Here is a 23,882-nt window from a genome sequence, read left to right as displayed (position 1 = left end):
ACCCTACCCCCTGCAGAATGTTTTAACAGGCCAGAGGTTGAGTGGTGGAGTGTGTATTTATAACATAACTGGCCCACAGTGACGACACAACAACTTGTATAAAAGTCTTACACCACAGATGAGATGCACCTGTTCAACTTTGTTTTGTCAGATTGTGTTACGACAAACCCTGATTTGGCCTGTGGCAGGAAGTAGACAGTCTCCCTATAGGAAAAGCAAACCCAACCACAGTATGTGTAAAAAAAAGAATTGTTGAGCACCCTTAAAAAATCAAGGCAACATGATGCAGTAAGATTTTTGAGTTGTCAACAACTGTTTCATAATTGTCCTCAGTAACATTGCTTTAGTTAATGTGAATTCAAAAAGTCTTGTAGAGAGAACTACTAATTTCTTGTTCTGCCAATTTTCAATTCGCAATACTAGAAGTTTCATTTATTCACCATTTCAATCACTTTTACATGAAGTTAACTGCAATCTTTGCCTCTGAAGAGAGGTACATACTGCCTTGCCTGGCAGGACATACAATTGTTTGACATAGACACACAAGACTTCATCCGTAACACACAAACCTCAATAACAGTGACAATCAACAAACTTCAATAAGTTAAAAGATGAGCTCCTAACATCACCACTCAACAATTGGCTAACAATGGCAACAAATAATAACAATAACATCGTAAAGTCAGCAAACAGCTAAAATATAATCCTGTAACACTGACTGCATAAAGAAACTAATTAATTAAAGAAATGAATGTTGCAATTCATCCTGGTAACTTGAAATTCAGCAACATTGTTCAATATGAAATTGTTAGGCTAGTTGGGACAACATTTGGCGGAATATTGTTGGTCTAACATGTATTTTTATGTAGATGCAAATTAATTCACATTATATTGTATATGTGACTCATAAGCAGGATACAATGCAATTTCAGTACAGGGCAGCTCTTTTCAAGTGTAAAGTAGCGGTCACACTACACTTCGCGCTGCATTCAAATGCATCAGAATACAGCAGAGTGGAAACGCAAGCTCATGCGAAGAAATTTCGTACTACGTTGCATACCAAAGTTCAAGCTTGGTGAACTCTGAACCGTGAATTTGTACGACAAGAGGACGCGCGACCAATAGGAGACTGAAACGTCACACGCTGCGAGATTTATTGTTGCAGGAAAGTGAGTAGACACTATTTTAACATTTTTAATATAATATTATTTCTTTTTTTGTGATGTATTATTTACTTACACCAGAAGTCCTCCCGCATGGCATCATATCCTGGTCCGTTGTGTTGTACGAAAACATTTGCATGCTCAAAGCCTAGTGTGACCGCACCTTAAGTGCTAAAGGTACCAAGAAAATTGTTCATTGTGGTTAGATTGTACATGTTTAGCAATATCTTGTTACTATTACACGCCTGCATACCTAAACAACGTAATTCATCTACATTTGATAGAGAGACGTTTTTCATCGAATTCGGTACATAGTAAAAACTGGCATTTGGACACAGCCATGGTGTTTACTGTATTCTGAGGTGCATTGAAACGGTACGGCTGTAATTCATGAGATAATATATCTTTGGTTCATATCTTGGCACATTTGGCCTTGAAGCTTTGAGTGTTGAGTAAAAACAGAAGGTTTATATCACTCTCCAATCTGCTTGGGGTCACACCTCTTGATGGCTGAGAAACTGTCTGCCTGTGCTGGGTGTGTGTGTTTACTTGATGTAAGCTTACAGCAAGCTTTCCCCCAGCGTCCTAATGGTTCAACCTTACCCAGGAACGGACAAGGATGATTTTGGCTTTAGAAACCTTGAAAGGGCTCAAGAGTTATGGAAGGTAGCATGAGCTTTTTTTTGCACTTGTAATCTTCAGTGACAAGTTGTTGGTAAAGTCTCTTGCAGTTCAGATGCAAAGAGAAACAATCATGGTAAATGTACATTTTAGACCCACTTTACATTTCTAAAGTGTAATTTCTGGAAGCCAGAAACTGCAAATAAAAAGTTAATACAGCAATGCATGGCCAGAGGCACAAGCTATTATAGTTTAAACACTCCCATTACAAAGAATAACCATGGATGATTGGATACAAACATGCATACATATAGTGTGTGAATATGGAGACGCACACATTGGAAAAAACAGGCTCCCAAAAATATCAGTCACATGTCCCCTTTAAATCTAGGTTTATCTGTTATAGCGTCTGGGGTTTCTGGTTTCTAGAGGACATGTTGCTGCCTCTGTGCTGTTTCAGAGGGCGAAATGGGAGACGGGAAAATGCTGGTGAATTAAATATGGATTTTTAGGTCATGAGTCATAATCTAAATCATTATAATCTCTGCTTGATCACAAGCGCCAGTGTAATGTCTGCTTTCTGCTTAAGTGATGGTTGATAACATTCCATTGCAGACTGTTTGTGGACAGTGATTCAATACAGTGGAGGACACTTTTAGTTAAAGGGTTAGTTCATCCAAAATTTAAACACAATTTACTCACCCTCATGTTGTTTCAACCCCATATGTCTTTGTTTCTTCTGTTAAGCAGAATGTTAGCCTCAGTCACCATTCACTTTCATTGTATGGAAAAAGATTTGTTGAATGTGACTGAGGCTTACATGCTGCCTAACATCTCCTTTTGCGTTCATGTGGATCACACAGGTTTGAATAACATGAGCATGAGTGTATGATTAAATCATTTTCATTTTTGAGTGAACTATTCCTTTAAGATTTCTAGAGAAGGAATTTCCCTGGAAAGGCCAAAGATTGAGTTCTAGCATGCATTACTAGAGATCTCGATTCCCCTCTTCCTCTGATAACTATCTTGTTGTGTTATCTATTGTAATTCACTAATATAAATGTTTCTGGTTAGACAGAAACCTTTTCTTGAGTTATCAATACTTGTTTGACGGTTGTTGGCTTATGAACAGTAAAAGGCTGCATACTTGTTTTTACCCAGTGTCCTCTGCTCTGATAGGAGGACTATGATCGCTTACGACCCCTGTCCTACCCCATGACTGATGTCTTCCTCATTTGCTTCTCGGTTGTGAATCCAGCCAGCTTCCAGAACATAAGAGAGGAGTGGGTCCCTGAACTGCAGGAGTATGCACCCAATGTCCCTTACCTGCTCATTGGCACACAGGTATGCACACCTGCTACACCAAACACTCATGTTCGGAATGGAACAGCGTTCTTACTGCATACTGCGCAATTTATACTGCCTACTAGATTTAACAAAATTGTATGTGAAACAGATGTACAATAATAAACATTTCAAAGACTAGTATTTAAGTGAGTGGCTTCTAGTTATCATCTCTGAAATGTGTCTAATAAAAATGTCTAAACTTTTGATTAAAAATTAAATTTATATTGCTTATATTCTGGAAGTGATAGGTCAAGTGTATCATTATGGGATACAGGATCTGTTTGTTTACTGCACATTTTGACAAAAATATTAGGTCATCTTGGTATTATATTGAGTTGTGCTCAAAAGTTTGCATACCCTGGCAGAAATTGTGAAAATTTTGGCATTATGACTGATCTTTTATTTAAGGACAGTGTTCATATGAAGCCATTTATTATCACATAGTTGTTTGGCTCCTTTTCAAATCATAATAATAACTGAAATCACCCAAATGGCATTAATCAAAAGTTTACATACCCTTGAATATTTGGCCTTGTTACAGACACATAAGGTGACACACACAGGTTTAAATGGCAATTAAAGGTTAATTTCCCACACCTGTGGCTTTTAAAATTGCAATTAGTGTCTGTATATAAATAGACAGTTTGTTAGCTTTCACGTGGATGCACTGAGCAGGCTAGATACTGAGCCATGCGGAGCAGAAAAGAACTGTCAAAAGACCTGCGTAACACGGTAATGGAACTTTATAAAGATGGAAAAGGATATAAAAAGATATCCAAAGCCTTGAAAATGCCAGTCAGTACTGTTCAATCACTTATTAAGAAGTGGAACATTCGGGGATCTCTTGATACCAAGCCAAGGTCAGGTAAACCAAGAAAGATTTCAGCCACAACTGCCAGAAGAATTGTTTGGGATACAAAGAAAAACCCACAGGTAACCTCAGGAGAAATACAGGCTTCTCTGGAGAAAGACAGTGTGGTTGTTTCAAGGAGCACAATAAATGGCTTCATATGATCACTATCCTTAAATAAAAGACAGTTTTTTTTTGTTTTGTTTTTTTTGTTTTTTTTTTGATCAGTCCTATTTTCTAAATCAATGCCAAAATTTCACAATTTCTTCCAGGGTATGCAAACCTTTGAGCACAACTGTACATACAGAAAATGTGCATATTGTGCACAGTATACATACTGCAGAAATAGTATGAGTAATATGGTAGTATTATTGTAGTATTCTGAACATAGCCTTAGTGTTGGACCTGCAGAAGTACAACTCTATTTAGAGGTTTTAGTGGATGTATGGAGAGGGGCTCTCCATACATCTGGGGTAGCTGGCAAGAAATCAGACTTGGATAAAACTTAAGTTTCTTTTCTTTTCAGTGCAAACACCCTCATTGTCTGCTTTTGTTTATTCTGTGTTGACTGTCAGAATTACTCAGGCTACAGGTGATCCTTTTCTGTTCAGTGAGATTCATTGTAGTGGTAACTAAAGTGTAGTAATATAGGTAATATTAGCAGTATTTGTGGCAATGATTTGAAAATACTGATTTGTTTTATTATGAAAGGTTCAAACATTGTTTTCCTGTCATTATATTGTCAATGAAATTGCTCTAATATAGCCTTACATTGTACATTAATTAACAGGTGTGGATTGGCAAATATATAGTATATACACTCACTGAGGACTTTATTAGGTACACCTGTACATCTACTTATTCTTGTAATCTAATCAACCAATCATGTGGCAGCAGTGGAGTGCATAGAATCATGCAGATATGTGTCAGGAGCTTCAGTTAATGTTCACATCAACCATCAGAATGAGTAAAAATGTGATCTCAGTGATTTCGACCGTGGCATGATTGTTAGTGCCAGACGGGCTGGTTTGAGAATTTCTGTAACTGCTGATCTCCTGGGATTTTCACACACAACAGTCTCTAGAGTTTACTCAGAATGGTCCCAAATCTAAAAACATCCAGTGAGCATCAGTTCTGTAGACGGAAACGCCTTGTTCATGAGAGAGGTCAACAGAGAATGGCTAGACCGGTTCGAGCTGACAGAAAGGCTACGGTAACTCGGATAACCACTCTGTACAACTGTAGTGAGCAGAATAGCATCTCAGAATGCACTTGTCGAACCTCGAGGCAGATGGGCAACGACAGCATAAGACTACTACGGGTTATTTATTAGGACCATAGAGTTCCTAATCAAGAATTAAGCGAGTGTGTGTGTACTTTATTGCTGTGTCTATGGTTTCGGTCTTAATGAGGTGGATACAGATGCAGAGTAATCGATTAGAGAGGTACCAGACAGCCACCGAAATATGGGCCGTGCCAAGTGTTTACAAAGGTTCACCGCTACTGTAAACCAGCAAATGAATCACTCAGTTAGAATGCCTTTCACATTATTCAAAAAGGGTAATTCTCAATTAGTGGTCAACCGATATATCGCAGAGGCCGTGCTGAATCCGCACGAGCACGTGAGTGCAACTTAAAAGTAAAAGCGCTTCATGTGCGCTATGAGTAAATGTCTTATTCATTATGCACCGTATGTACAGTTGGTTTGATTTTTTTTGAAAATGCGATTTCTAACGTGGACATGCCATCCATGGTTGCTGGACTACTGTGTGTACTGTTATTTCCTTCTTCCTAATATATTAACAATTTCTTCATGTGCAAATAAATTACTAAAATTTTATGACTGAACAGAAATCAGAAGAAACCGCTATCTACCATTTTAAAATACAATATTTTTTTTACAAATTTAAAGTTCAGTGTGAAATTGAGTAAATATAGTGCTAAATAACAGTTTATTCATTTTTATTTAGCAATTTTGTTAGTTATTTACTATATTAAATTGTGTGATATGTCGGCATTGTATCGGCCTATCGGCCATCCTGCACTCTGGATATCTGCATCGGCCATTAAAAACCCATATCGGTCGATCACTATTCTCAATACGTAGAGGTGAAAAAATCATGAAATTTAAATGATCATATGTGAGTTATGGTTATGGAAGTCACTTTAAGGCAAATCAGTCCACTTGGTGACCATCTTGTTAAAGCCCCCTGTCCTTTTCTATGAAGGTAATGGGAAAACAAGTACAGCTCCTATCTACTTGAACGTGGAAAGACTGAAACAGTATGATCAATGTGGTCCAGCTAATGCACATATTTGTACAAATAAAAAAAGAGAAACATCTCTATCAAAAAAAGATTGCCTCTTTCAACTGAAAGACGGGACTTCCCTTCCTATAGCTTTCATATTTAGAGGTTACGAGTCCTCCCATTTTTTTTTTTTTCCCCAAGATAAGTGAGAGGGCCTCTCTATACATCTGGTGTAGCTGGCAAGAAATCAGACTTGGATAAGGAGGAATTTTAATTGGAAACAGTAGAGACAGAGACCCTCCTAGACAAATGTGGTGGAACTTTGTATGTGAAAGGGGAGTCTGCAGGCGCATGCCACCATCTGGACTTGGGTTGAATTTCCTAGAACCTTCTGCTCTAAAAACAAACCTCATCATATGGAATCTCTTCCACCAAATATATATGGAGAGCACATGTGCACTTACAGTTAGTGCCTCACTTTGTTTCAGACTTTGGACTTGCTTAAAGGTGAAGTGTGTACTTTCCTCAGTATGCAGTGGCAACTATAAATAAGCCATTCATTGGTTGATTTCCCCAAAAAGAGTAAACACTGTGGCTCTATGATGCTTTCAAAACACAGTAACATTGGCTCAACCAATGGTGTGAGTTTGGGGTGGGACTATCCTATCGATCTACCAATGTCAGACAGCGGGATTGTTCAGCAAACCTGTTTGAAAACCGCTATTATTTTTACAGTTTTTTTTGGGGATGCAGATGGCACAGGAATTACAACTTTTTTTTGGGGGGGGGGGGGGGGGATTTTTCCCCTTTTTCTCCCAATTTGGAATGCCCAATTCCCAATGCGCTCTAAGTCCTCCTGGTCGCATAGTGATTCGCCTCAGTCCAGGTGGCGGAGGACGAATCCCAGTTGCCTCCGCGTCTGAGACAGTCAACCCGCGCATCTTATCATGTGGCTTGTTGAGCACGTTGCCACGGAGGCTTCAGGCCATCCACCGCGGCAACCACGCTCAATTCACCATGCGCCCCACCGAGAACGAACCACATTATAGCGACCACGAGGAGGTTACCCCATGTGACTCTACCCTCCCTAGCAACCAGGCCAATTTGGTTGCTTAGGAGACCTGGCTGGAGTCACTCAGCACGCCCTGGGATTCGAACTAGCGAACTCCAGGGGTGGTAGCCAGCGTATTTTACCACGGAGCTACCCAGGCCCCAGGAATTACAACTTTAACATATTTTAGTTATCTGTGACTTTCTCCCTGTCCCCTTTCTTGGCTATAGATCGACCTGCGTGATGACCCAAAGACTATTGCCAAGCTGAACGATGTGAAAGAGAAGCCCATTGTTACAGAACAAGGCCAAAAGCTTGCAAAGGAGGTAAGGGAAAGGGGATACTTCCTCTTCAAGTTTAAAAACAAAACTCTCTACTGGGAGAAATCTCAGACATTGGTCAAAGGGAAAGGGAAAAACCACGTTGTCATGACTTGCTGGTGCTTGTGAGATGCTATTGCAAAGAAACAGTGTCTCATTAGACCTTTTCTATGCCTTTTCAGATTGGTGCCTGCTGTTATGTTGAATGCTCAGCACTGACACAGAAAGGCTTGAAGACTGTGTTCGATGAGGCCATTATAGCCATTCTGGCTCCTAAGAAAGGTGCCCACAAGCGAAGACTGGGCCCACGCTGCATTAACTGCTGCCTGATCACATGAGGGGGACTGATACACCAGCTCAGGGGCATCCAGGAGAAAGAGAGCAAGAACTTATAACAAATGATGGTGATTCCATGTCCAACTGACAACCATATTACAATCTCTACAACTGAGAAAACAGATATTATGAACAAGGTATGGGGGATGACAAGAACAACTGACATAAAAACATGATGTTCAGGGACAAGCAACACAAGAACACTAAACTTTGAGGTGGCATACAAGGACAATGATGAGAGATCATAACTTATTGCACACTCAAGCACACAGAAAAGAAAGTGAAGAGACACAAATGTCTGAGAATCCCCTACTATTGATTTAAAAACAATCTGCATTTTCGTGTCTGGCACTGTGAGCACGAGTACATTTGAGGGAGGAAACCCAGAGTGTCTAAACAGCACAGCCAAACCCATCAGTCATTTACAGAAGTAAGACTTTATTTAACTTCTAATAGGGAAACTGTGCATTTCAGTTTTGGTTTGCAAAACATTTTTCTCAGTCAGCACTGGCATAATTTACAAGAAGATAAAGAGAAATTATGAAATAAATATAAATATACTGCCATGAGGAGCATACAACAAATGAAATATTTTATTCAACAAAGAAAAAGAAAAAACAAACTCACAACAACAGATTTTTATTGTTGGAAATGTGACCTCAGAGTTAAACGTCATTTCTGGGATTTGGAACATGCACATGGACCTGGCACCGGGATGGACAATATATATATATATATATATTTTTTTTTCCTCTCTCTCTCTATTTTTGACACAAGCCTGTATCTCTTTCACTCTCTCAGTTCCTCGAGGCCTGTAACTTTGAGACCTTTTCCTCACTTAAGTTTGTAGGTGAGCTGTTTGCGATGCCAGTGGATCCAGATAGGAGCAGTGAGAAGGCCAGTCAGAAATCCAGTAGTTGCACCAAGTGTACAGGAGATGGGCCAAACCTAGACAGAGGAGCCACAAAAATAAAAGATCTAAAACTGCAGGAGCACAAGTGATTGGCTGTGAATTCTTCAAAATCCCTGTGGTGTTCTGCCAACCAAATTTTGTATTCAAGACTGCTTTTTTTTTTCCTCTTTTTTTAATGTAGAGTTTGAGTTTCACGTATTGGTGGCCTTGCCTCTCAGGTCTGTGCCGACTGCTTTGCATTTTGAATTTTTTGCTTCGTGTGATTTGAAACATTATTTGCTTTTAAAAATAAATTTCTTGCAGACCTTGCAAATATGTAAAGATGTCTGAGTGGTCTTTGAAGCTTCCAGCACATTGTGAACAATGAAAAAAGCCTTTATAAATATTACATATGAACAGTAGATAAATGGAATGCAAATCTAAAAATCCAAAGGCACAATGGTTTTGTGAGAATTTGAAAATCAAGACAAAACTTAAACTGTTGATGCCCAAGTGGATATAATTTAAATGTAATGATTATAAAACAGGTTTTTATAACATTTCGTCTTTTTTTTTTTTTTTTGTCTTATTGCCTCTTCATAGCTTCTTAAAGCATATTTCAGACTTGCGCACAAAACACACATCATTTTAAAAATATGCATTTTTTGGTTTTGTTATTATATTAAGTTGAAGAGACTGAGTAGCAGCTGACAAAACATATTTGATTACTCCTACACACACTTTTCTTGTCATCTTCTGTTTTACAGATTAAGGCAGAATACTTTACTGAATAGATGACTGAAGATTTGCATAGTGGCTCAGAATTAAAAAAATTAATTAGAATTAATAAAATTGATTTTTCAATTATCTCAAGACCATGGAAGTGATATGGGCACCATTATAGCGGAGTGTCATGGCAGTGAAGAGGACAGTGTGTGTGTGTGTGTGTGCGCCGGGACTCAACCACCCTAGAGTTTCTCATTAGTTCACACTTCTATCATGTGTTGTAGAATCACCCTACGCCAACCTAACTGCACTCCCTACAGCTTTCTCACTACCATAATTCATCAGTCTCAATGCTGCAGTCTCGTCTAGACATCTGTGTGTTGAGAGCGTGTCAGAAAGCACACATGGGAGACTTCAGTGTGACATCTTGAGGGCAAAATGAGGGCACACGCTGGCCTCTGATCAATGTCTTTGTGCAATGCATGAATAATTGAACACTAAGCACAATCCTTCCATGTTTTGAGAAATTTAATTTTTCATGAAGATTGGTTTATTCCCAACAAAGTCTGTCTCAGGCTGTCCTTGCAGATTTATTGGTTGAGGGGGACATGTTGTCTAAAGTGCTCTCAATGTTAACTATGCATAATTTGCTTTCTATTTGACAACAGTCTGTAGTTGTTCAGATTACACATGATGATTTCACTCATAATGTAATACCCAGTTGTGGGTCTAAATGTGAACTATGGTATAAAAGAAAGCAAGCTCCACATGTACCATGTATCTACGTCACAAAAATGACAAGTGGTTGGTTTAATAGTGTTAAAGGAATGTACTGTGTTCAATGCAAGTTAAGCTCAATCACTTACAACAGAAGTTTCAGAAGTATAGCCACAATATGTGAACATTATACATGTTAACATGATTTTAGTGCACTTACTAACCTTTTCTGTTTAAACTTGCATACAAGACCAGGATTGTAGGCTCATGTCATGACAACGATGTTGTAATAATGGATAAAACTTTACACAGATAAGGTTAGTAAGCTATTTTATCACTGAAATAATGTTAATATGTATAATGTTTACATTTTGTGGCTTTACTTTTTAAACTGTATTTTCGTGTTTATGGACTGGCCCCATTCACTTCCATTGTAAGTGCCTCACTGTAACTGCAATTTTTGCCCCTCTTTTATAAATAAATTTCAGGGTGAGTCGAAATTATTTTTTGTGGTAATCAACATCATGCCACAAATGCTGTTAATTGAGCTTAACTTGTATTGAACCTGGAACATTCCTTTAAGGATACAATAGATAATTTTTGAATACAGAGAATAACATGAATAGAAAAATATATATATCATACAGACAGCATCAATAAGTAAAATGTAAAACAACAATTTACACAAAAAATATGCTTACTGCACAATCTTCCCGCAAGGCTAACATGTTGGAGTTAATGTATGCCATCTCAGTTTCAGGAAGTCACCTTCAGCAGTAACACTTCTCTGGAATGTTCCTCCTTTCTGAGGTCTGATGCAGCATATGAGCAGAAGCCATAAAAACAAGGAACCCTATCCTGAAATTCTGCTGCCTAAGCAGATATCTAATAAGTTTCACAAAGCATAGACTAAACAACACCCTCTCATTAATCTAAATAGTTTTGGGGATTTTGTTTTACTAAATAGATATAGTAAAGAAAGACAGGAAATGATTGGGGATAGAGGAGAAATGGGATTTAAACATGCTGCAGACCAGACTCAAACCTGCATCACCCACATGGCATGACACCTCAGCCAGAAGCGTGTGTGCTAACAGCTTCACATTACACTTTTTTTATTACTGGAATTTGTGATACTAGGTTGCCATTGCAATAAATTAGTGCACAGGATTGAAAGATTTCATCATTACTGTAGAAAGGAGTCAAATTCGTATGTGTACATATGGTTATGTTCCAACATTACACTAACCTGCCAGGGTCTGTCCCAGTCGAGAGGAATAGGAAAAGCTCCCAGCCAGGCCCCAACCACACTACAGCCAGTGGTAATCTGAAGAGAGGTGTCCCACACTGACATTGCCCTGAAAACAAAATGCTTACTTAATCATCACTTTGCTGCAAACAACACACTTTGTTCATGAAGACAAGAATACCAACTGTATTCTGTATAAATAACTTTATACAACTGTACAAAACAAGCAGTGTTCATATGAACAGATAAACTAATCAAACAATGGCTTTACAGTACACTGACAAATTTAGATATATGTGCATTATTTAAGGATAAGAGATTATTAAATAAAGGGTTTGTATGCTGATATAAATTAGAAATATAGCTGCAAGCAGAAATTACAGAGCCAAGCACACCAATGGCAAGCACTTAGATTGAATATAGAATCCTGGTGATGATTTTGAGCAAAGTGGTGAAAAACAAAAAAACATTTGTTTTATTACTTAGTGTTATACAAATGCTTATAACTTTTGACCAATAGGTGGCGCTGTCACCAAATTGATATTGTATGGTAAGGGCTCACAATGCCATACTGTATATGAAGTTTTATGTCAATACACCAAAGCATTCAAGAGATACCGCTTCAGAGTCCTTATTGGCATCTTGCCATTAAATTCATTGATGAGTAACACAAAAACAGTTTGGTCTATCAAAAAGCTTTTCATAATTTTTTGTCATCAGTGTCTAAAGATGATAGAAGTAAAATTTTGTGCAAATTGGACTTGTGTTCTAGGAGTTCGAAAAAGTAGGTTTTCAATTAAATTCAAAATGGCCATCAGGAAGTATGGCCGATCAAGACAAATTTGGTATTAATGCACTCGGCATGACCCAAGGAAGGTAACGACACAAGTCTTATGACAATAGGCCAAATTAATCAAAAGCAGTGTTGTATAATTTGTCATACTTGAGTAAAAGTAAAGATACCTTCATGGAAATTAACTCAAGTAAATGTTAAAGTAGCCCATGAGAAAATGACTTAAGTAAAAGTAATAAAGTAACTGATTTTAAATTTACATAAGTATCAAAAGTACAAGTAAATTGCCTAGCTTACAGAACAGTTCATTAAACCCATGGCAACTTATTTGATTGGTGGTGCTCATCATTTACTCACCCTCATGCCATCCTAGATGTGTATGACTTTCTTTCATCTGCAGAACACAAAGATTTTAGAAGAACATTTCAGCTCTATAGGTCCATACAATGCAAGTGAATGGTGACCAGACATTTCAAGCTACAAAAAGCACATTAAGGGAGCATAAAGTTATCCATACTACTACAGTGGTTAAATCCATGTCTTCTGAAGCGATTCAGTTGGTTTTGGGTGAGAACAAACCAAATTGTAACTCATTTTCACTATATATCTTGCCATTGCAATCTCTAAGCATGATCATGATTTCAAGTTCAATTTCACTTTCTAGTGCTTGACATATGCGCAGAGCCCTAGATGGTGCTATAGAAAGTGTAATCAAGCCTGAAATCCTGATCGCCAAGGAGACTGATAATGTCAAGGTTTATAGTTGAAAAAGGAGTTATATTTTGGTCTATTCTCACCCAAAACCAATTGGATCTGTTCAGAAGACATTGACGAAACCACTGGAGTCTTATGGATTACTCTTACGCTGCATTTATGTGCTTTTTGGAGCTTCAAAGGTCTGGCCACCATTCACTTACATTGAATTGACCTACATAACAGCGATATTCTTCTGAAAATCTTTTTTTGTTTGTGTTCTACAGAAACAAAATTAAAGTCATACACATCTTGGATCGAATGAGGGTGAGAAAATTATGAGAAATTTAATTTTTAAACAAACTATTCCTTTAATGGCGCATTCAAGTCACATCAGAATGATTATATTTATGGGATGAGTGTAAATGAACACCACAGTCCATAAAAATTGGAACACTGAAAGAGAGAGTTGAGTCATATTAGTGACCAGAACAGAGACTTTTGGGGGTGGGCTCTTTTTATTTGGGCCAATAAGCAACCACCCAGAACACCCTGGCAACTGCATGGTAATGTGCTAAAAACAGAGTTAAAACAACTTAACAACAGCATAGCAACAACCTGACAACCACCTAGAACACCCTGGCAACTGCAGAGCAATGTGCTAAAAACAGAAAACAACTTGGCAACAGCACAGTAACAACCTGGCAACCACATACTGTAGCAATGCGCCAAAACACACAGCAGATCACCTTGACAACTGCATAGCATGCCCTAGCAACCATCCAGAAAACCCTAGTAAGCACATACTGTAGCATAAATGTGCTCCAAAGAAAATATAAAACTTTAGCAACCACCAGAAAACTTAGGCAAAGACCATTCACATCTTCATAAAATATAAAAATAAATATTGTTGGATATTTTCATGAGCGCTGGTACATTAATTATTCATACACATCGCACTTTGCTAAATGTAAAATGTGAACACGTTATTGACTTTTATATGAACAGGTCTCCTGGAAAGGTGGGAGAATGATCACATATAACTTCATTATTTAACAGCTTTCATAATGTTTAAGCCAAAACTTATCAAATTGATAAGTCAAAAAACAAATTTAAACTTGCATAAGCAGTTTCTTGTCTTCCCCAGCGGAGACAGACGACAGAACACATAATCTGGCACGCGCTTCGCTTGTGATTTTGAATCAGATTCATGATTCACAAAACGAATCATTCAGATCGCTTTTTGAATCTTTTTGTTGACTTCAAAGAAATCAAATTTAAAAGATTTGACTCAAATGATTCTTTCAACAAATCACACATCACTATCTTGTAACAAAAGTAACGAAAGGGTGTGGAGAAATGTATCGGAGTAAAAGTATAAATTTTCTCTTTAAAATGTAGTGAAGTGAAAGTCCAAAGAAATATCTATACTCAAGTAAAGTACAAATATGAAAAAACTGTACTTACAGTTTTTCCTGACCACTAGGTGTGTGTGTGTGTGTGTGTGCCGAAACTTTGTAGGTACCCTCAAGTCATGATTGTGATGACATATACCAAGGTGTCAATACACTAAAGTGTTGCGAACTTAGAGCCTCATGTCCATTTTGGCGTGCTCGTGGTCAAATTGGTTGAACCATTACAAGAGAACGGTTTGGTCTATCATGAAAAATCGAATAATTTTTTTTTCATGAGTGTCTCTAGATGATACGTGCAAAATTTAGTAAAATGGACAAACGGTCTTAGAGGACTTCGAAAAAGTAGGTTTTTCAGAAAATTTTAAATGTCGTAAAATCTAGTGGGCGGAACTCAAAAATGGCAAAACCTATAGAACATTATAACATTACATAATGATACATGGATGTTTTATTCTACAACATAAATTACACACGGTCATACCTCAAACGTGAAGTTTGAAATCGCCGCGTTTTTTTTTTTTAAAAAAGGATGTAATTCAATACTGCTTCAAAATTCCCGTTTGAGGTATGACTGTGTGTAATTTATGTTGTAGAACAAAACGTCCACGTATCGTCAAGTAATGGTTACCAAAGACCTTATTTTTCTCATAAGTTCAAAAACCCCATTATAAAAACCCATTGGAAAATCCCAAGGGAACCCATGGCAAATTCTCTTCCGGGTTTTTGGACTACAAGCTGAACAGCTCTATTTAGATGTAGCATGACCCAAGGAATCACAGGAAAAATAATTTTGTTTCTGAAAGTTATAGTTATAGGCTGAAATTTTGAACAGTTACACTACTATGGGGTTTGAGTTAAAGCCAGCAAATTTGGGTCAGTTACATTTGAGAGTATCCTCTAGCAGTGTGCCAAATTTCATAACTTTCCTATAGACTTCAACAGCGGAAAAAGAATAATAAGAACATTAACAGATACAATAGGGGCTTCGCATCTTCTGTGATTGGCCCCTAAAGATGAAGATAGAGGAGTAAGAGTGTTCAAGGAAAAAGGTCATGGACTCAGCTGCTCAGAGAAATTCTTGAGTATTTACCTCTAAGAAACAAATTTCCTGCAGTGTTATCCCTTAAACGCATACCTCCGGGTCTTTAGAGACCCGGGAACTCATTCCACCCCCATACCTCATCCATTTTTTGGAGTTGTGCCCACACCTCTTTAGTATTCCTCAATCTATATTTTATAAATAGACACAAAAAATGACAAAATTGCAAAAACAAAAACCAAATAATTAAATTTATAATGATTTAAGTAGCAAAAGTGTATAGGGGGTTTGACCTGAGGTATGCAAGTCATTTTGTTTTCTTTTTTTTTTGCACTTTCATAAATTATATTTTTATAATTATTTCATATCTATTTAAGTTTACCATCACAGGATATCTATTTCTTTGTGTATTACAAGATAAATGAGTACTATATTCATACAAATAAATACTATATCATGCTGTCTTTCTGTGCAACAATGAACTATACAACAATGGTGAATTATCAGTATTTTATACACATACATATTATACTTTTTATTTCTTACTCAAGGTGGCACTGATGTTTAAGTTATTGACTTGATTTACATTTGACATTGCTATTTTATGAAAAAACAACATCGAAGTAAACTTTAACAAGTGCAACACATGAAAAGTATGATATGACTATTGTCATTTGGGTGTACTACTGAAATAATGGACGTTGTGCATCCATTTAAACTCAACAAGTGCCTGAGAAAATACACATAAGATACACATAAGTAACACGTATTACACATGTGTATATTGTTATGTGTAGCTCAATATGTGTTTGACAGCCAGTTGCATCTCATGAAATTTCAGTGTGAAAATAATGAATCCTGTTCTTTATTTGTCCTGATTTGTTGCATTATGTCTTTAATTTGTGAAAAATAAAACATCAAAATATATTTTATTTAATTGTTTTCTAATTGTCTTGAAAGTATTTGTAAAATTATACACTATCTGGGCATTTTGTACATCAATTTTTTATAGATATAAGTGCCGGGTCGCTAAAGACCAGAATGTGTAAAAGTATTTGGGAAAATTACCATGAATTTAAGGGTTAAACAGATACTACAGCTGTATAAACACACACCATCTCTGACATCATACCACTGGAAACAATAACTAAATGATAGCACAAAACATGCTTCTGTAGTCTGAGTTTGTGCTTGTTTCTAAACATCTCAGTCTCAAGTAATTGTCCAACATCTCATTGAAGCTTATATGCTACATACAGAGAAGCATTACTGATTTTATTAACTGACATTGACAGTGCTTTAGCCTATGTGAAAATATACAATTAGAAATTGGGAAAGATCAGAACCAGCTCATGCGCCATGGGGGATTAATTTGTCTAACAGCATTAAGCCACCCTCATTTAAAGTTAAATGCAGATAACACATTACAATTGCCATTTTAAAATGGTTTTGTGTCATTTATTCAAATTTTTCAGGCTCTCTTTTTAAAATAATTCTTAGACTACACTCTAAAGCTGTTTGTGAATGGTTGCACCCATTTCTAAAAGTTGATCAAGGTCTCCATCTAGTGGATTTCAGCCATAGAGGGTTTCAGCTGTGGAAGAATACAGTGTAACACATGAACTGCTCAACAAGCCCACTTCCCATACTGTTAATGAAGCATAATTTATACAGCACATACCCATCCCTGCTGAAAACCCGGATCCACGCTTGTATGTTAGGGCCCAGTATGCACAAACATCTCAATGTAGTAAGTGTCGACAGTAGCACAGCCAGAGAAAACGTCTCCAAGGCAGACCTGCAACATGACATAAGACTTAAACATCTGGCATTCACAAAATGACTCTACATTTTGTGATGCCAAGCAAATACACACGCATTACTTACTCTAGTAGAGGTGCGCCATACAGTACAACCACACTATGAAAAAAGAGGCATGACAGTAGAAAGTACAGACAGCATCTCAACAATCTATTGATCTGTGGAACAAATAACAAACGAAAACACTATGAAAATTATACATTTCCATGAGATATTTCAAAATATTCCACCAAACCTTCTTCTTTCACTGAACTTTATAAAACTCATTCCTTTAAGTCACCAACTGACAAATCACTGGAGAAAACTCTGCTGCTCCCTATACCTTGAAGCTCAGTGTGTTTTTCTTTGTTGGTGGACTGATGCCTAGAAGCCAAAACACTGCAATGTTGACTACAGCAACAGATCCGGCCACAGAATACAGCCAAACCATGTGAGTCCCATAAACAGAGAAGTTTTCCACCAACACAGCAGGCACTACAGTTGCCATGAAGATGGAGGATGCAATGATGACATGGGCTGATGCCATGCCCCTGATCTCAACATCCCACATAATGGAGGTTAAACGACTGTACCTGTCGAAGAGGAATGAGCGAACAACACTGAGTGAACAGCTGAATTAATAATTACAAAAGCAGTGTTAATTGGAAGCCTTGAGAACTGCCTGTCACATTATTTCATATAGAGTTGCAACATGAGTCATTGGACAAAGAAAGGACACAAGATACAGATAGGAACCCAACAAGTAAGCAATGTTAAATCTATTAAAGGTATAGTTCGCAATAATGCCACTGGCAATATAGGTAAAACACATTTATGAAATATATGTTCATATATGGGTTTCACTGATATAAAAAGTCACATTCTTGTACATATGATTTTAAAATAGTACAAAAATGGCCCCCAAATACTAATGGAATTTAAATATGCTCAAATATATGAAATATAAGGCCATACGTCAGATTTCTGTATGAAAGCAACATTTACAATTAAGAAAACAACAGTGAGGGCATTATATTGCTCGCTGGTAAAATGAGCGTAAACGAATGACAGTTATTCATATATTCGTGAATAACTCAACTTACTCTTAAATTCAGATTTGTACCTGGTTGAAGCTAATATTCACAGATAAAATGTGCTTCCTAATTCAGCTTGTTGGATCGCCAGATTCCTCCAGCACTTCATGAACAATTTAACAAACCATCAAAAATTCAGATTTTATCCTTTCTAGGACAGAAGTCCATAACATATTAATGACTACAAATAAATATAAACCTCGGACGTAGAGCATTTTATTTACAAAACATGACTGCCTTTGAACTTCCGGTATAATTAAATCACAATGACCAACTTCTTCTAAAAAAAAAAAAAAAAACATAATAAAAGACCCGATAATTAATACAAGAAAACTGATTGTACCACTGGATGCCACATTGTTGCAAACACTTTCAATAGTTTTCAGGTTAATTTCATTTCATTAAAAAAAAAAAAAATACGGTTATCTTCAGAGACGTTTATCAGGGCTTTTATTTTGACAACTGCTCATAACACGTCACTATGAAGAGTAAAATTGTTTCTAGCTTCATTTTTAACACCTGAGAACTATCCATCCGTGTTAGCTACGATTTTCTGTCACCTTTGAAGATGGTTTGCGAAAACTGTTAGTTATATTATTAATCTTATTGTAAATCAGAAGATTGTTCGTTTACAAGTAATTTGTGTGTGTGTGTATATATATATATATATATATATGTGTGTATATATATATATATAATGTCCTATATATTGTCATTTGTATGTTAGTCAAGTAATTTTGGGTCGTGTTTTACTCGCTAGCAGTACTATAGTAGCAAAAGAACTGTAGTAAACAACAAAACAATCTGCTTTAAACATACGTGTATTCTGTCGCTCTTGCGCTCGACGATGAATAATATTACTATGTTGTTTATAGTGAAGTCAGCCAAGCATGAAGGATGAAAGGGTGTTGTGTTTTTGTGAATTACTCATGTGTTGATGTCCCGAACAGGCGAGAAGAAACTGGGACGGGTCATCACTCCTGATACCTGGAAAGATGGTGCTAGAAACACGACAGGTAAATTATTTAGCTGGTTAGATAATATTTTGTTAACACTTTACAATACGAATGTATTCGTTAACATTAGTTAACGAAATTAATTAAAGGGATTGTTCACCCAAAATGAATATTCTCTCATCATTTCCTCACCCTCATGCCAACCCAGATGTGTATGACTTTCTTTCTTCTGCCGAGCACTAAGATTTTAGAAGAATATTTCAGCTCGTTGGTCCTTTCAATGCAAGTGAACGGTGGCCAGAAAGGTCCAAAAAGCACAGAAAGGCAGCATAAAAGTAATTCAAATGATTCCAGTGGTTAAATCCATATCTTCAAAAGTGATATGATACAGTAGGTGTGTGGGTAAGAAACAGATCAATATTTAAGTCCTTTGTACTATAAATCTCCACATGTGACTTTCTGATGTGAATGTGAAAGTGGAGATTTAGAGTAAAAAAGGATTTTAATATTGATCTGTTTCTCAACCACACCTATCATATCGCTTATGAAGACATGGATTAAACTACTGGTGTCTTAAGGATTACTTTTATGCTGACTTTGTGATTTTTGGACCTTTAGATTTCTGGCCTCCATTCACTTGCATTGAAAGGACCAACAAGCTGAAATATTCTTCTAAAAACATTTGTGTTCAGCAGTCATAATCACATGGAATGGCATGGGGGTGAGGAAATGATGAGAGAATTTTCATTTTTGGGAACTATCCCTTTAATATGAACTAACAATAAACAATACTGTTACATCATTTATTAATCTTGGTTAAAGGTGCTGTAAGCGATTTCAGCCATTCTTCTTCCACAAGACTGAGCCACGCTCCCTCTTTCCAAAACCCTGATCTCCAAAGATACCAGATGAGCTTTATTGAGACTGACATCATGCAGAAATGGTTGTTTAAAACGACAGCAGCAAAATAGTGCCCTCAACAGACAACTGTTATGAACAACATTGGTTAAAAATGGCATTAATCCTCAATAATTCGCTGCAACTACAATAATATGTGATCGAGCAAAATGATTGACAGGTGAAAATCGTCAATGTCTGCGGTCACATTTTGTTTGCTGATTACAAAGTCTACAGCTGTTACTGAGACCGGTGAGATATCTCAGGACACTTATTTCATTAATATCTTTAAGGGAGTTGGACATTTTTTTGCATACATTTCCATGAAAAAATTGCTTACAGCACCTTTAATGTTAATTTCAACATATACTAATAAAAGTTTAACACTAAAAGTTGTATATGTTAACATTAGATATGTATTATAAATTAATATGATCTCACAATAAACAATAGTGTTTTTATAAATGAACAGAAATTAAGTCTAATAAAAGCTGTAAAAAGAAATTAATTGTTAGTTCTTGATACCTAATGCATTAACTATTGTAAACAAATAGAACCTAATTTTAAAGTGTTAGCAATATTTTTAGTATCTTTATATCCATTAGTATTTATATAGTAGTAAATGTTAGTATGTATAACTTGTCAACAATGAATACTAACATGAAAACTGTTGTATTACAGAAAGTGGTGGGCGAAAACTTAATGAAAATAAAATGCTGACCTCCAAAAAAGCCAGGTGTGTTGCTTGGAATTTTATACTTTAACACTATAGTCTTGTTATGCATTTGTTGTGTCATTTATGATGAATTTGTATTGAAAGCTTGCATAATATTTTTTTTATCATTATTAGTATATATAAATATTTTTTTTTGACAGGTTTGATCCTTATGGAAAGACTGGTTTTGCCACCTGCAGAATATGCAAAAGCTCTGTTCATCAGTCTGGTTCACACTATTGCCAGGGATGTGCATACAAGAAAGGTGAGATGGACAGTGAGGGAATCTTTTTGGATGCTCTTATATACAGCTGTGGCCAAAATTATTTCATAATTAAATATTTTTCTCCAAAACACATTTGCCTCAATTATTGGCACACCCTAGAAATTCTTATGAGTAAAATATATCTGAAGTATATTCCCATTTATATTTAACATTTTTTAGCACCTGGGTTTGTTCAGCCATGACTTCCTGGGTATAAATATGAGATAACACACAAGCCACATTCTCTTAGTCATCCATCACAATGGGTAAGACCAAATAATAAAGTTATGATGTATGGCAAATGGTTGTTGAGCTTCACAATATGGGAAGTGGCTATAAGAAAATAGCTAAAGCATTGAAAATGCCCATTTCCATCATCAGGGCAATAATTGACAAGTTTCAATCAACTGGAGATCTTAAGAATCGGCCTGAAAGAGGACGTGTGTCTATATTGTCTCTACGTACGGTGAGGACTGGTTTGAATGGCAAAATTTCTCCAAGGATCACAGCTGGAGAATTGCAGAAATTAGTTGGGTCTTGGGGTCAGAAAGTCTCCAAAACTACAATCAGACTTCATTTACATCACAAGTTGTTTGGGAGGGTTTCAAGAAAAAAAGCCTCTGCTCTCATCCAACAACAAACTCAAGTGTCTTCAGTTTGCCAGACACTACTGGAACTTCAAATGGGACTGGGTTCTATGGTCAGATAAAACAAAAATAGAGCTTTCTGGCACCAAACAACATAGATGGGTTTGGCGCACACAGAGATGTAGTACCCAATTCCCATGGTTAAATGTGTTGCAGGATCTTTTATGTTTTGGGGCTGTTTTTCTGGCAGAGGTCCTGGACATCTTGTTCGGATACATGGCATCATGGACTCTATCAAATACCAACAGACAAAAAATCAAAACCTGGTTGCCTTTGCCAGAAAACTTAAAATGGGCCCTGGTTGTATCTTCCAGCAGGACAATGATCCAAAACACACATAAAAATCAACACAAAAATGGTTCATTGACCACAAAACCAAGGTTCTGCCATGGCCATCCCAGTCCCCTGACCTGAACCCCATAGAAAAATGGACCTCTGAATTTGAAGGATCTGTAGAGATTCTGTATGGAGGAATAGCCTCAGATCACTTATCTGCCATATGTTCTCCAAACTCATTAGGCATTATAAGAGAAGACTCAGAGCTGTTATCTTGGCAAAGGGAGGTTGCACAATGTATTGAATAAAAGGGTGCCAATAATTGTGTCACACATACGTATATTTGCCAAAAATATTTTTTTTTTGATGAAACTTATGTTGTGTTTGCAATTGTTTGATATCCATTAGAGGATATATTTTTGTGAATATTTTGAATGAAAGATCAAAAGATAAACAATAAAAGCATATTTTTCACAGCCTTCTTAGCTTATATTTACCAATGGTGCCAATATCTTTGGCCACAACTGTATATCTTTACACAACTCATCTATGTGTTTTCTATCTCTACTTTTGCAGGAATTTGTGCCATGTGTGGGAAAAAGGTTCTTGATACCAAGAATTACAAACAGACCTCTGTTTGATTCTTTCTTTCTTGCTGGAGACATCTTGTATTTGGATTGTTGGTAGATGATTGTGTTTGTTTTTAGTGCAGATAATTATAATTGATGGTCACAAAAGAGCAGTTTGCAGTGTTTTGTGACCAAGAAAGTGCTGAGAAAATGGTGCACGTGTTTGTAACTGTTAGTTATGAGAAGCATATGTTATTGGTATTCATCTCTCATTTAACCTTAGAGCAATATTTTGGCATATACTGTTTGGACAAAGTAGAAGTAAATCTGAAAACCTGTTTTCCTTAAATGTTCTCATTAGTTTGGAACTTTTTTTCCCCATCTTCCATCAGTGATTATTTCAAAAGAACACAATGACAGTGGTTAAACAACTCAGATACACCCATCTCTTGGACCCTGAAATACAGTCAGTTCACTTCATGGCAGTTTATAGCCCCTTTTTTATAACTTACTTGGCCATTGGACCTAACCAACCAAAAGTCTACACTTTGACATTTAAATGTCATCCCTTCCCCCAAGTCAAGAACATCTTTTCTATCATGTCTTTTTTTTTACGATTCTTTAAAATATTGTTTTCCCTAGACCCTTCAAGTCAGTGTAATTATTAGAGCATCTAATGTAAATATGAAACCAGTAGATTATGACACGTCAATGTAAGATAGTAACATGTTTAATGTACAGTGATGTTGATAGCCTGTTTAAATTTCTAATTGCCCTCAGCATTGTCCATCACACACTTGGGTCTTCTTGTCAACACAGTGGCATATGTATCTCTTTTGTTGTTTACTTTTTAAATGCTAATGTGGAGTGAATCCCAAATTTGTTTGTTTAATCCCAGATTTGTAGTTTGTACTGAAAATAGTATTTGTAGTCATTAACTGCTGTGAGTGCAGTCTGTTTGATGATTTGCAATATTTGAAATGCAAGAAGGCACAGCAATACTTAGACACTGTAAAATTTAATATCTATTAAATTATGGATTGTCTGGGACACCGATTACAATGTGGGACAGTTTTAAAGTCTGTATATATATATTTTATTTTTTTTGCAAAATAAAATTGTGATGACATCTTGCACAAATCAGTCTTTTAAATGAGAAAGCAATGACTAAAAGAAGCTTTTAATAATGGAGCTTTAACGTT

General features: G+C 36.6%; 3 protein-coding genes across 6 annotated transcripts in view; 2 read left to right on the top strand and 1 right to left on the bottom strand.

The window, feature by feature from the left end:
* Positions 1-8,218, top strand: part of rhoq (ras homolog family member Q) — a 35,439-nt gene extending 27,221 nt beyond the window's left edge. Inside the window, exons 3-5 of the mRNA XM_051667718.1 lie at positions 2,964-3,128; positions 7,512-7,607; positions 7,784-8,218. Of these exons, the coding sequence (XP_051523678.1) occupies positions 2,964-3,128; positions 7,512-7,607; positions 7,784-7,939 (417 nt within the window). The 3' untranslated portion in view covers positions 7,940-8,218. The remainder of the gene's footprint in view (positions 1-2,963; positions 3,129-7,511; positions 7,608-7,783) is intronic.
* A 289-nt stretch (positions 8,219-8,507) lies between these two features.
* LOC127423427 (phosphatidylinositol-glycan biosynthesis class F protein-like) lies at positions 8,508-19,560 on the bottom strand. Of its 4 annotated transcripts, none has more exons than XR_007894316.1 (7): positions 18,365-18,667; positions 17,605-17,854; positions 17,349-17,440; positions 17,143-17,259; positions 11,522-11,630; positions 10,974-11,084; positions 8,508-8,885 (listed from the first exon to the last, which is right to left on the bottom strand). XR_007894316.1 is itself a non-coding variant. In XM_051667717.1 (7 exons), the coding sequence occupies exons 3-7, from the start codon at positions 17,830-17,832 to the stop codon at positions 8,772-8,774; spliced, it is 660 nt and encodes a 219-aa protein (XP_051523677.1). In that variant the 5' UTR covers positions 17,833-17,854; positions 19,283-19,356; positions 19,504-19,560; the 3' UTR covers positions 8,508-8,771. The 4 variants fall into 4 exon arrangements, 3 of the variants coding, with proteins under 3 accessions (XP_051523677.1, XP_051523675.1, XP_051523676.1); XM_051667717.1 differs by lacking the exons at positions 10,974-11,084; positions 18,365-18,667 and adding exons at positions 19,283-19,356; positions 19,504-19,560; XM_051667715.1 differs by lacking the exon at positions 10,974-11,084.
* On the top strand, positions 18,808-23,814 carry cript (cysteine-rich PDZ-binding protein). Its single transcript, XM_051667723.1, has 5 exons — positions 18,808-18,939; positions 19,306-19,371; positions 20,890-20,944; positions 21,085-21,188; positions 22,688-23,814. The coding sequence occupies exons 1-5, from the start codon at positions 18,924-18,926 to the stop codon at positions 22,750-22,752; spliced, it is 306 nt and encodes a 101-aa protein (XP_051523683.1). The 5' UTR covers positions 18,808-18,923; the 3' UTR covers positions 22,753-23,814.
* Positions 23,815-23,882: the final 68 nt, after the last annotated feature.

The sequence above is a fragment of the Myxocyprinus asiaticus genome, chromosome 32 (assembly GCF_019703515.2).
Source record: "Myxocyprinus asiaticus isolate MX2 ecotype Aquarium Trade chromosome 32, UBuf_Myxa_2, whole genome shotgun sequence".
Classification (NCBI taxonomy): domain Eukaryota; kingdom Metazoa; phylum Chordata; class Actinopteri; order Cypriniformes; family Catostomidae; genus Myxocyprinus; species Myxocyprinus asiaticus.
Note: the sequence above shows the minus strand (reverse complement) of the source record. Positions and strands in the feature narration are given on the sequence as shown.

Bases quoted from the DNA above. Each gene is read 5' to 3' on its own strand.
- LOC127423427 (XM_051667717.1), bottom strand. From the start codon at position 17,832: ATGTGGGATGTTGAGATCAGGGGCATGGCATCAGCCCATGTCATCATT. The intron at 17,260-17,348 runs GTAAGTAATGCG...GTCATGTTGCAG, and splicing joins TATGGCGCACCTCTACTAGA to GTCTGCCTTGGAGACGTTTT. The intron at 8,886-11,521 runs GTTAGTGTAATG...TCCTCTGTCTAG, and splicing joins ACTGGGACAGACCCTGGCAG to GTTTGGCCCATCTCCTGTAC.
- cript (XM_051667723.1), top strand. The intron at 19,372-20,889 runs GTAAATTATTTA...GTTGTATTACAG, and splicing joins TGGTGCTAGAAACACGACAG to AAAGTGGTGGGCGAAAACTT. The intron at 21,189-22,687 runs GTGAGATGGACA...CTACTTTTGCAG, and splicing joins GGGATGTGCATACAAGAAAG to GAATTTGTGCCATGTGTGGG.